This window comes from Stegastes partitus, unplaced genomic scaffold (assembly GCF_000690725.1).
Source record: "Stegastes partitus isolate 25-593 unplaced genomic scaffold, Stegastes_partitus-1.0.2 Scaffold909, whole genome shotgun sequence".
Lineage (NCBI taxonomy): Eukaryota > Metazoa > Chordata > Actinopteri > Pomacentridae > Stegastes > Stegastes partitus.
In genome coordinates, this window is record NW_007578640.1 from 195225 (window position 1) to 208741 (window position 13517).

The 13517-nt window shown below is 42.5% G+C and overlaps 1 protein-coding gene across 1 annotated transcript in view; it reads left to right on the forward strand.

Moving 5' to 3' along the window:
• The first annotated feature begins 895 nt into the window (after positions 1-895).
• slc45a2 (solute carrier family 45 member 2) overlaps positions 896-13517 on the forward strand; it is a 19111-nt gene continuing 6489 nt past the window's right edge. Inside the window, exons 1-4 of the mRNA XM_008293757.1 lie at positions 896-1367; positions 3059-3235; positions 10717-11084; positions 12860-13003. Of these exons, the coding sequence (XP_008291979.1) occupies positions 896-1367; positions 3059-3235; positions 10717-11084; positions 12860-13003 (1161 nt within the window). The remainder of the gene's footprint in view (positions 1368-3058; positions 3236-10716; positions 11085-12859; positions 13004-13517) is intronic.

The following is a 13517-nucleotide window of genomic DNA, read 5'->3' on the forward strand; positions in this document are numbered from 1 at the left end:
TGTTGTCAGATGGTAAAGTGAAAATTAAATATTTGATGTAAATATTTATTTACTTATATTACAAAGGAATACTGAAATGACATGTACACTTAGGAGAAGAATAACAGTTTCAAACAAAAATGATCAAAACTTCGTCTTTTCTGACCCCACTAATATTTTAAAGAGTTCCCAAGAAATAAAACAAGAAACAGCAGAAATAAACGTATTTCTCATTTTAATCTTTACATAAAAACAGAACTCTGGCATAAAAGTATTTCGTTTTTGCTCCATTTTCACATAAATGTATTTGCCATTTGGATTGACCGCTTTGAAATTAACTCCTACAAATATCTATAAATGAATAAGGCCTGATGAAAACAGCCTTTCTACTGAAAGAACAATAAGTAGTCATCAAGAAACAGCCACCACCCCACCATTAGTAACTGCAGAAACAATAGAACAAATGACCCTCTTTACACACTCACGTGCATGCAGCTCCTCACATACACTCCCATGAACTGCCCTGGGCCTTTACTACTCAGAAGACCGAAGAAGGGGGGAAAGAAGTTCTAGTAATCTCTTAAATACACCCACTTCTTTCTCTCCTCCCTCGACTTTCTCCCCTCTTCATTCAGTCCCACTGTGCCGGCTCAGACCAGGAGGCAGACCTTCACATGTAAAGTGAAGCTGTGGGGATCTTGGACTCATTGCTCAGCTATGCAATAGAGAAGAGGATTAGCTCGGCCTGAGCACCAGTGCAAGGACTTGGCAGTTGGCCATTTATCCATCCCCTGGCCGACTGAGAGAGACACCGCCGTGCGCTCCCTTTGTTTTCTCTTTCCACCTAAACATCCTCCTCACTCCCTTTTTATTTTCCCCTTTTTCCCTCCGCCCCCTCTTTCCTTCTTTTTCAGCCATGACCCTGTTATCAGAGGACCAGTCTGTAAGGCCCCAACCCTGCCGGCTCCCGGAGCCTGGCAAAGACGTTAACACTTCCCTGCTCCAGCACTCAACAGACTACACTGGCTCCAAAGAGGACTACATGGAGAGCGGGGAGAGCACCGTGTTCGGAGCCGTGGAGCCCCCCAGACGCTCGCGGGGTCGACTTATCCTCCACGGTTTGGTTATGTTTGGAAGGGAATTCTGCTACGCCGTGGAGGCAGCGTTCGTCACACCAGTGCTCCTGAGCGTGGGCCTCCCCCGCAGCCTGTACAGTCTGGTGTGGCTCATCAGCCCCATCCTGGGCTTCCTGCTCCAGCCCATCATCGGCTCGGCCAGCGACTTCTGCCGCTCATCGTGGGGCCGGCGGAGGCCTTACATCCTGGTCCTGGGCATCCTCATGCTGATAGGACTCACGCTGTTCCTTAACGGAGATGCAGTCATCTCAGGTGAGAGATGGATGGGGCAATTTGAGGGAGAGGAGACAAAACCAGAGGGGGGAGGTACAGCGATGTCTGTAATGTTGTATCAGAGAGTGAGTTCTGCTTTTGGGGCTGAGAGTGGCTTCAGCTCAGAAGTAATACGACAGAATGCATAGTCAGAGAAACTCAAATACTGTAGACGATTATTAAAAAAAACTGGGCTCACATAGAGAAAGATGCAAAGCAAACGTATAAATGTTTAACTTATTCTCCTTAAATGTCATTGTAGCCCCTCATCAGCTTTACCTGCCATACAGGTTTATAATCTAATGTACTAGACTGGCTGTTCTTGTGGGTATATGCCATATCTTAAACATAGAACTTTTACAGTCTCAGGATGTAAACTGATAGTTTCTTCTCACTTACAGATTTAGCACAAAAAAAAAACACAGACACATTCATCAAAACAGAAAAAGACTGAACTTGTAAAATGTGTCGGCAGAAGTCATCAAGAAGCTCTTATTCTCACATTTTTAACTTGTGACTAAAGTGAAATGTGTGGCTTGTTCAAGTGGCCCTGAGCCAATGCCCACTGGCACAGAGAGATGATAAGAGAAAATGTCATTGAGTTGAGAGCGTTTCATTTGAAGACGAAGAACTCTCTGCTCAGTGAGCCAGCGCTGCTTTATTGTTCACATGGAACCAGTGAGGGGTTAAGTGCACATTCGCTCCTGATTTTTCCTGTTGAAATACGCAATTATCCCTTAAATCATATTTCTTGATTGAAGGCTAATGACAGTAATCACCGAGGAGGACGTACTTGTAACAGCCTGCTACACATTCAAGTGAATAGTGAGAACATTCAGTGACTATGTATAGTTCAAGACTGCTAGTGTAGGTTGCCTGTTTTCTAATGAAATAATACGCTTATACAAGTGAAATAAGGCCGTAAAGTGTATTTATTCTGAGTTTGGTTTGTAAGATGTACGTCTTAGAAAGTGCTGAAATCAGCTCAGCGCAGTGCTGTGATTGCATCTGTTAGTTAAGTTCCCTTTTTTTAAAAGTATTGCATTCCTCTGACGTACGCTGGATAAGCCGATTACCTGCCCGTGGTTCTCAGGGTTGTAGTAAATGCCGCGGCAATCCTGTGACATAATGTTTGTATTGTTGTACTGTAACCATCCTCTTATAGATGAACAGCTTCACTTCAACCCCCACAACAGTGTCCTTTGGACTTTAAATTGTTTTGTTTTTCTTTTTGTTTAGTAGCCAAAAAAAAAAAAAAAGGCAATTTCAGACTTTACGTAAAACTGAGCACCATGTTGAATTTCTCTTTAGTTTTTATTAGACTTAGATTGTTTCTTCCTTTCAAAACACAATCAGTTGTCTCACCTGAGTTATAAAGAACACTTCATTATGCTCTAATTACACATAATTAGAGTAATATTGTTGTTGCCTGTCAAATCTAATTGGATTTCTTGAAGGAGCAACATTTCTTTCTTTCTTTTTTTTTTCTTTTTGGACAAGCTCTCAGTGCCTTTCAGTGGACTTTTCCTCTGTTAACTCTAATGTGTGTATTGGCAAATTAAACTTGCAAATTTGACAGCTAAGGTTCCTTAAAATTAATTTATTGATGTGATCCGTGCACTATTTTTTTTTTTTTTTATTATTCATGCCTCCCTGCTGTACCTGCTGACATGTTTTGCTCTGTTGTGCAGCGCTAGTCACTGACAGGTCACTGAGGAGTACGTGGGCCATCGTGGTGGTGATGTTGGGAGTCGTGCTGTTCGACTTTGCTGCAGACTTCATCGACGGGCCCATCAAGGCCTACCTGTTTGATGTGTGTTCACATCAAGACAAGGAGAGAGGGCTGCACTACCACGCTCTGCTCACAGGTATCTAACACACACACACACTGTTGTCGGTGTTTTTATTTCACGTCTTTTATGTTTACTTATTTATGCTGATTTCTGCCGTGAGTTTTTCTTCGGCGACTGTTTCTCCCTTGATTTGAATTAATCAGCATTTTGGGCGAGTTTTAGTGGGACTTCAGGGAATTTAGCTGAGCAACACAACACTCAGTGATGTTGCATGGCAGCCGATTGTCACTGTGCGAGTGAGTGGGTGGAGTACCGAAGAATGTCTGAACGCTTCAGTGAACAGCATCGCTATCTGTGTGTTTGCATGTAAACTAAGCCAGTGGACCAAGTGTGTGTGTGTCTGTCTGTCCGTAAGTAGGAATGAAAGATGATTTCGTGGGTGGCAAAATACCACTTGAGGGAAGAGTTTAAAAAGTTGGGAGAGATTCTCATTAATTTTCCTACTGAGCTAGATGAGAGTTAGAAGGACTGATACCACTCTCGTCTACTCAGTAGGAGGTGGACAATTGAGGTCATCCTCTCATCTCTCTTGGATTGTTGAGATTTTATCTAAGACACGTCTCTGCTTCTATTCCGAAACCCTCAGATTCAGTTTATCCTTCTGTCCAGTTTATTACCAGTGATAGGTCTCCTGTTCATTATTACATTTTGTATAAAACAGTAAGGTGGCCATCTCTAAGACGTGCCAGACATTGGTTTCTATTTGTTTCTAGAAGCCCTAAATCTCAACTTCTTCTCATCTATCACAACCTTATTAAGTGGTCCTGTAATCATTATTCACCCTGTGATTGCTGCATTAAAATTTAAAGGGCAGCGCACCAAATTAAACACACTTGTGCCTACAGGGCAATTAAAACCATGATCACACCTGCACCACTCATGAAGGCAATGCTTTTGAACTGTTTTATTGTTGAATGCTTTAATCGCACTCTCGACACGAACCAGACCTCACCAAAAAAACAACGGCACTGGTTGCTTGTTTAATGTGGTTAAAACTGTCGATGTTCACGACCTCTTGCAGTTGTGTTGTCGCAAAATCGATCCTTTTCAGACAGCCGAACATATATTTAGTGGGGTGATACTTGTCACCTTGGTAACCCTAAAAAATGGAGGACAGGCTTGTGGCAGAAGGGAGAGTTTTGTCCTGTTACATGTTGTTTATGTGGTGGAAGTGTCTCAGCCTTGGACTCCTGGTCAAGTTCCTCGAGCCACTCCAGAGCAGCTTTAGCAGAGTGGTGGGGCAAATTGTCCTGCTGGGGGAGTCTGCTGCCATCAGGGAGACAGTGTGACATGGGAGGTGTGGTTGGTCTGCAACAATGCTTAGATGGGTGGTACATGTCAAAGTAGCATCTACCTGAATGCCGGGGTTTCTCAGCAGAACATTGCATTGTAACGAGATGATCAATTCTCTTTGAATCGCTTTATCTGGCAGGTTTTATTGTTGTGGCTGGTCGGTGTAAGTTGTTTTCCGCAAACACTCCTGCATGTCGTATTAGGATCCACTGACAGTCAGGTTTAAATTAAGGTTGAATGTCTGTAGAGTGAATGCATAAAGATGTAGATGATTAGCTTCGCATAAAGGCTAAGTGCCCTTACAGCTCACGAACGAATGCGTTGTAAATTGTTTGTTGTGAGTTTTACTCCCTGTTTTCTCAGTCTGTAACTTCACAGACAGCTAGATGAAGTGAGTTATATCTGTTACAGTACGGATGCTAATGTGTACAGTGATGATAAGAAATATAATAAATGTGCAGCATTAGTTTGTGAATTGTATTGACACTACACTGAATACTGCCCTACTGAATACCAAACACTACTTCACACTTCCTTGAAAATGTCTAAATGGTTGCTAGTGGGACAAAGTTGCAGCTTTTTATTATTATTATTATTATTATACATTTTATTTATAAAGCACTTTTTAAAAGGAGATCTTAAGTTGAGTTAAAATCCTCTTTAAAAAGGAAGGTCTTCAAGTGCTTTTTAAAAGCAGCCACTGCATGTGGAGTCCCTGGGTAGCATGTTATTGTTTTAATTTTCCGCTTTTTAGTTTTGGTTCACTCTCATTGCATTACACAGACAGAGAGGGCAGTTGTTTACAGGGGAAAAGCTCTAATAAACTCACTGGACACTGTCATCTCAGTATCCAATATCAGGCAGACACAGTTACCGAACATAGTGTACCATTTAGTAGCTGAAGAAACGGATATTTTCATCAGGAGGCGGTGGAGACCAAAGCAGAGCTAAAAGTAGAGCAAATATCATTCTAACCTTCATCTGCTGGACACAAACCGGACTCCTGATGAACAATCATGTTGATCCATAGTCGCCACATGTGTAAATAAGCAGCTGTTTGCTAATGAGGTAACAAAAAGAGATAAAATATCAGTGTTATGTTTGTGCTTCATTATACTGACTGGCTGACATTACTCTGTGCAAGTCCTCTGCTGTTTTCACACCAAATGTTTTCCACAACATAAAATATGAGTAAAATTATTAAACTGATCTCTAAATACATAAACACTGATCTTGCTAGTGCAGTGTCTCCATGTAAAAATATCCCTCTGTTGGCTTTATCAGCTTAGGATAACTAAACGCAAACAAATGCCCCCTTGTCTAATCGGTCTCTGAGGGTTTACAAAGCAAGTTTGGCTAACTCTTTCCTCCAGGACACGTTTTACTTTGTGGAATTTGTGAGTTTTGGGACAAAAGCCACTTGTTTCAGGTCGTGGCGTGACATCGCAGAAGGGTTTCCATGTGAGCGTTTGGTGGCTTTTTCAGAACTTTAAATTGCATTTCCACACAGGAAACGACTGTTTTCTTGGGTTAACCTGTCTGCACTTCACCCTCAGGTCATGGACATATTGTTGAATGGATAAATGGATTTTCCATTTGTTCTGTCAGGACATAAAGAACATTGTTGCATGTCGTGTAAGGTAGATGCAGCAGAGTCATTCTACAAAAACTAAGCTCTCAGAGACACACAGGATTCGAGATTTCCAAATGCTTCCTGATGGTTTCTGTAGGTACATTCAAGTCTTCCAAATATAGCTGAGGTGAGCAAGCCTGTGTTTACATGTGATATCTGTGACAGCTCCACACCTTGTTCTCAGAGAGTTTTTAGCCAAAGTGCTGCTGATGGACGCATTCAGTGGCAGCTCAGGTTTTTGTTTTTGGTTTTTTCCATTTGAGCAAATATGTCTGATATATTAGATCCCCTTAAACCGTCAAAGCACAAAGTAAGTATTTTTCAGATAAATTGTAATTAGAACCTCTTTGAGAGCCACCTGAAAGAACAGGGAGGAAAGATGGACACCGGTGACATTTAATTTTCCTATATTTCAGCACAGCTCCTCACCCAGCATCTAATCCTTCAGCATTTCAATGATATTTAGTCAGTGCTGGTCCTAGTGAGTGCGAGTTCAGATTTCTGTCCGAAAATAAATTCTTAACCTTTCCTTTTACAGATGTGGTGACTAGCTATAGGTCATGTGGTGCCTTGAAGTTTATGAAACGGCTAAATATACGTATAGGTGTGCGGGATTTACACTTGATGCACTGAATTATGTGTTTTGACTTTTTTTTTTCTTCTTAATTTACAGCATCTATACAAGGCAGCACTTGAGTGGCACCTTGATTTCTTTTTAATAGCAATCTGTTAAATGCCAAATAAGCCCCCTGTGGATAATGAGCGTGTAATATTTCTTGACTTTGGATGAGTTGAGTAAGGAGCTGAAAATCACAAAATACAGCACACATGTGGGAAAACTCATTAGTAGTATCTGTCTGCATAGTACTATATGCTTTAAAGATATGTTCCAAATGAGTGCATTAAGAGATGGGGAGGAAAAAAAGGGCAGGATCAAACAGCTACTCTTTCCCGCACTGCTCGGGGGTAAGATGATGTTTTCGGTGTGAGCGTCAGCGGTGCGCTCAGCTGTCAGCAGGCACCGGGTGGTGTGAGCATGCTAGTCAGGCAGTAATCCAGCCCTGAGCTAGTCATGTGCTGCAGTCATGGGTCTGGACTGAGAGAGACAGAGGCCAGGCACATGACTCCTGAGACGCCCCTGCCACCGCTGGTATGCGCGGCTCGAGGTGAAAAAGAGCAAGAACTGCGTGTTTCTCTGTAATTTGTGGACCTTTTCTTGGGAGACGATTTAATCACATACCCGGTATAATCGATGCTCTGCTTTTGTGAGTGGGTGGGAATTAGTTTGTAATTAGTTTCTGAGAGACAGTGTGAGTCATTGTCAGCAGGTGATTTTTCCACAGCAGTTGCAGTTGGAAAAAGCTGGAGACATAAACGGCCTGAAATATCTCAATAATGTTGGGATGGATTGCCGTCTTTTTTGGAGCAGACAATCATGGTCCCCTCAGAATGAATCACAAAAACGCTGGTGACGCTGGTCAACTTTTTTCGAGTTCCAACATCAGAGTAAAGTTTGAATTTAACAAAAGAGTGAAGTAGAGAAGACAATTCTATGTTTTTTTTATTTTTGTTTTTATAACCCTCACAACCCCAAAACCTGCCAGCGGGTTTAAAAGCTACTCTTCTGTGCTGTGCTGCTCCATCTGTAAAATTAACCAAATCCAAGCTTAAAATTTTAATATTTCATCAAATTGACGTTCGTCTACACGTCTCATTGAAAAACAAAACAAAAACAGAATAAACCCCCAGTCAGATTCTGTAAACAGGAGGATTTGCTCAGCCTGTAATTTTGTCTGAAAGTTACTTGTGTAAAATTTCACCCCCTGTGCAGTTTCATGAATTGGAAAATTAGCTATAGAGGTCAAGACTGTTTGTCGTACCAGACTGTATTCATGTTTATTTCTGCTGCTACAGTTGGTCGTTTTAACCTGGGGTTCTATGGGGATTGACTCGACTTTTGTAGCAAAGCCTCAAGTGGCCGTTCAGAGAAGTGCAGTTTATGAAACCGCCCACATTGGCTTCATTCCTCCGTCCTGGAGGTTGCCACTTGGGGGGTCATTCCTGTCTTTTAATTAAGTACTGTTTATTACGGGTGAGTTTCTAGTCTCCTGATTGATTAGAACAATTTGTTTGTACAAAGTGACCAAACTGAACCCCTCCACACTAAACTCATAAACTTGCTAAACATTTGCATTGCTACGGCAGCATATTTAATGAGGTAGGTGCGTAAGAAAGGTGCAGGCTTATCAGCAATTTCCAAACAGACTCCTGCACACTACATTGCCGTCAAAACTACTAATATTAATGCTTTTCTTGCCGCTAGACCTGCATTCAGCACGCTTTAGCTCAAAGCACCACTGTACAGCCTGGCAGAGCTGCTGGAGTGGGCGTACACTCCTGTTTGAAACAGTGCTTGTAGGAGGTTATGAGCTCCTCGGGCTGCCCACTCAGCCTTGCAGGAAACAATTTTAATTACTGTAATGTTAAACCATTTCAGTTTAAGTGGCACTTGATAGTCTATTTATATACAATTTCACCTTGCTGGTATTAAGCCTCTCCGCCTCTTGTTTTCATTCCCACTCCTGTATGGTTTCTGGAGCGTCCAGCAGAGAAACAGTGATATCTCTGATTTGCTTTGTGGTGTTGCAGAGGCAGAAAGGTACACACTTTGACCGATATTAATGATGCAGGCGGAAAAATGTGTGGGATCTTGAAAAAGATATTTTTCTTGCAGCTTACAAACTGTAGTCTTTCAGTCATGCAGAAACAAGTGAAGTGTGACTCCTGAAGTGGTTGTCACTTCACCTGGCAGTCACTCAAATGAGGAAATATAGCTTCTGTTTCAGGTGATCTACTGGAGAGGACATAGAGGACTGTGGGAGTTAATAAATGAATCAGTCAGTTAGTCATTCAGTCAAGCAATCAATTGGTTATTTATTAACCATATGTTTATTAGTCAAAATCCCCCGGTACAAACTTTGTGTGCGCGTCACACTGTAGGCATGTGATGACACTAAAGAGGAAGCATCAGTCGACAAAATGTCTCCTCCGGCAGTTTCCAGTTTTATAATTCTGCATATTTAATCTCCTTTTTCATTTTCAGATCTTGTGTGCTGCACAGAAAAAGGCCACCTGTTTATAAAGAGGAGGTGATTCACTGAGTTTCTGCTCTCGATCTGTGTCTGCCACAGATGTGACACTGTCTTCACTTCTTGCTCTATAAATGTAACTGGCATTTATAGTAACTTTCCTTTTCTAGCAAGAAGCGAGGACTGTCTTGTTGTGGAAAGCCTGTTAGAGCAGAGACAGATGTTTCAAACATAGCACTAAGGCAGATGTTGAGTGCAGGTGCTGGTGAGCTGACAAACAGGAAACATGTACAGTAGCATATGTACAGTGTCTACAGGTGTGTGAAGAATAAGCCTTAACATGGATCGCTGGCTGTTTTGACATATTTGAACAATTAAACATTTGATTATTGACTATCATTACTTGAGCAACAGTTTTCTGTTAAAAACCTAAATGCACCTGTGGCATCAGAAGGTGGTGTCACCCCCGTCTTTATTATGAATAACTTCTTAGTGTTTCATATAATTGTCCGCCAGTCTCTGATATCAATTGTTGATCCCTCAGCAATGCGAAATTCCTTCAGTGGCAAGATGTGTGAGGGTTTTCTTGTAAGCATAAGCAAATCTCAGTTTCAATAGGATTCAAATCTGGGCTTTTATTTGGCCGCTCCATAAACCTCCATTTCTTTTTTTTTGTCATTTCGGGTGGATTTGTTCGTGTTCGAGTCCCGTTGAAAAGTCCACTTCCGCTTCTCGTCCAACTTTCAGACACATGACCTCACATCATCGTGAAGCACTGTGTGATTATGATTCACATTTCATAGTTGAACCAATGATAAGTTGCCCAGTCCCTGAGGCAGCAAGGCAACCCCAGACCTCTACATTTCTATCACCAAGTTTCATAGCCCGTGGGGAAAATCTTCGCTCAAAAAGTGGAAGCTATGTGACCAGGTGTCTTTGGGAGTGATGAACGTACAGAGAATCCTGAATCTGCAGCTCTGTCAGCTTTACAGAGCTTCTTCTCACAGCTCTCATAGAGTCATTTTTGGGAGCAGAAGACAGATTTTTTTATGAGCGAACAGCCTCTAAAACCCGACTGTGCTTCCCCTGATCCCCAGGCAGGTAAAAATGAGCAACTAGCTGTGACCAGTGTGAAGCATTAAGCAGCTAAAGAGCCTAAAAGACCTCTAAATCAAACATATTATTGCTCTGTACCCGATGAATCTATAAATAAAAGTCTTGGTGAACAATTTTGCCATTTTAATTCAAAAGGATATAACATATTACTGCCACTCTGGCCAGCTTGGGCTCAGCTATGTAATGGGACTCCCTGTAGACAAACACGCTCTAGAAGAATCTCACATAGTGTTGTTGCTGGCCCAGACACAACACAGGTACCCACACAGTAGTTGCTTTCTTTCCTTTACCCCCTTACTCCTCACAGCGATGGTTTGAACAGAATTCATTTACACTGTTTTAATCTTCACCTCTGTGCACGGCAGGGCTGGGCGGAGCGTGTGGTTACCTGGTGGGAGCTATGGACTGGGGTCACTCTGTGTTGGGTCGGCTGCTGGGCTCCGAGTACCAAGTCATCTACTTCTTCTCAGCGCTGACCTGGGGCATCTTCCTCACCGTGCACCTCTTCAGTATCCCTGAGCAACCTCTGGCCAAGGACCCATCTGCCTCTGACTCCTCATCTGCAAGTGCCCTCCGCCTACTGGGCTCCCACAGCAATGGTTACGGAGCACTGGTTAAGGAGCCCGTCTCTCCCACAGTCACAGCATCGCTTACAGACCTCAGGCCGAGGTCATTCTCAGCGCTGGGGGAGGCAAACTCTGTGACCTCCAGCGCCAAGCAGCCAAACAAGGAGGTATGTGATGTGCAGAAGAACCAGTTCCTTGAAGTGCAATTATTTTGTACCCTGTGTGTATTTGAGTAGAATATGTGGAATACAGAGTGGCTTTTTCATCCATCTATTATCTGCACTCCTCACCATGCTCGTGGTCGTGCACTGTGGCTGTAATGTCAGTACGTAAGTAGTTGTGAACAGAAAGCCTAGTTGCCTTTCTTGAAAGATATCAAGATGTCACATAACACCACACTACCAACAGCAGAACCTGTGTTACACACAATTTTTTATAATATGGATCTGCAATGAGTCAAAATGGTGACCTTTCGACTAGAATGAAGAGTAAGAAGTCACAGGTGGCCAAAATATGATAAGTAAGGTAGGTTGGGGAGTGCATAAGAGGCGTGTCAGAAAAGTTTCAGGACTGGTGTCACAAAAGATTTATTTCAAATCCAAACTACAAACTACGAGTTTTCCCCTTTGAAGTAGTTTGGAGTCTAACGCACTTTCCCAGCCTTCTCTGCCACGCAGCCATGCACTCCTGGAAGGATTCTTCCAGGATCCTCCGCAGCTCCGTCGTCACAGCCATCTTGATGTCGTCTACGTCTTCTAAACGGGTCCCCTTGATGACCCCCTTGAGCTTGGGGATGGGGAAAAAATCACAAGGAGCCACGACTTGTCCTGCAACAACTCCAGCCTCTTCTCACGCACTGAACGAAGCAAACGCTGCAGGATCTCTTTGCAGACGTGCTGGTTGATCGTCTGAAGGGGAAAACTTGTAGTTTGCAGTTTGGGTTTGAAATGTAGCTTTTGTTGACACCAGTTCTGGAACTTTTCTGACACACCTTGTATTGTGTTGTTGTGGCCAAAAAAAAACGCCCAAACGCCCGACACATTGGAGTCACCACCTGACATCGTGCCACAGTTCAGGTTGTTTGTGCCGAATGTTCGACAGACTAATTCTGGAGGATTAGTTCCTGATGCACAAACAGGTCAGCGTTGAATAAAACAAGTATGGTGTGCTGCTTCTCCTGATGCGCCTTGTTTGATTTTGGAAACTCAGGGCACTTTTACTTTGAAAACTGCTGTTTCGTCCATCAGTGGTAGCTGCAGACCCAGCTTTCATCAACAGTGATGATCCTTCAAATGAAGGTTGCATCATCCTGGGCTCATGTTTAAGGTTCACGGAGATATCGCAATTGTGCACCTACCAGGGGTCACAAAAATGTGTGTAACACAGGCCTGGCACAGGTTCATAGCATCAAGCGCAGTCTTGGAACTTTTTTGCTCAACCTGCATATTTTGGTTGTGGACAAAGTTGTGCTGCTAATTTGGCCATAAAACTAGACTAACTTTGCTGTGTTGCTCTTCACAGAATATTGAGTGTTTTTCAGTTTAAATGATTAATCATTCTAAGCTCAACAGAGAAAAAGTCTTTAAATCATCCTCTGAATGGAATGTATCGTTGGGAGAATGCATTCAAAGCAACATAAAATGTGAAATGATTTCCTGTATTAGGAGGACATCATTCACTGTACGTCTCTGTTTCCTTTCAAATCGGCCTTTTCTGTCTTTAATCATGTCCAGTCAGTGATCCTTGAGCAGACTCCTTAATTTGAGTCCTCAGAGATCTTTATGCTCAATCCCTTTTCGTGCAGACATGTTTTCATAATTGCTGAATCTTTTGAAGTGTCGTGGGCTAAAGCACCACTAACGGCCAGGAGAGTAATGAGTGCTATGAGAGGAAACCTTTGCTGTCAGCGTTGTAGCTGCTGTGTGTCTGTGTGAATGTGCAGGCACAGAAGAGGATGACATTCAGGTCGCTGATGAAAGCCATCGTTGACATGCCGAGCCACTACCGCTGCCTGTGTGTCAGCCACCTGCTGGGATGGACAGCTTTCCTCTGCAATATGCTCTTCTTCACCGATTTCATGGGACAGGTATTGATTTATGTGTCTCTGCATATGGACTCTCAACATGTCGTCTTGAGTCCTTGAACTTTAATGTTACAGCCAGGACCATATAAATGAATCGGTTCTACAACTGTTGTTGTTCCCCATCACTGCTTTCTTACATGCTACTTGTGGTGATCTTAACTGCAGCATACTTGCCAACTGATGCTGAAAGATTTTTATATTGATAAGTAATTCAATTATTTCCAAATAAATGTGCAGAACCTTTGCTTTTTCTAGTTTCTCTGCCCATGTAGCATCGCAACATTACAACAGCTAGGGCTGCAAAAAAATACTGTAAAACAAAAGAAAATAGTCATCTCAGAAAAATGCAGTAATTTCCCATAATTACAATACATCTGCTAGCCCTAATAGATGGATGGATGGATGGATGGATGGATGGATGGAAGATAGATAGATAGATAGATGGATGGATGGATGGATGGATGGATGGATGGATGGAAGATAGATAGATAGATAGATAGATAGATAGATAGATAGA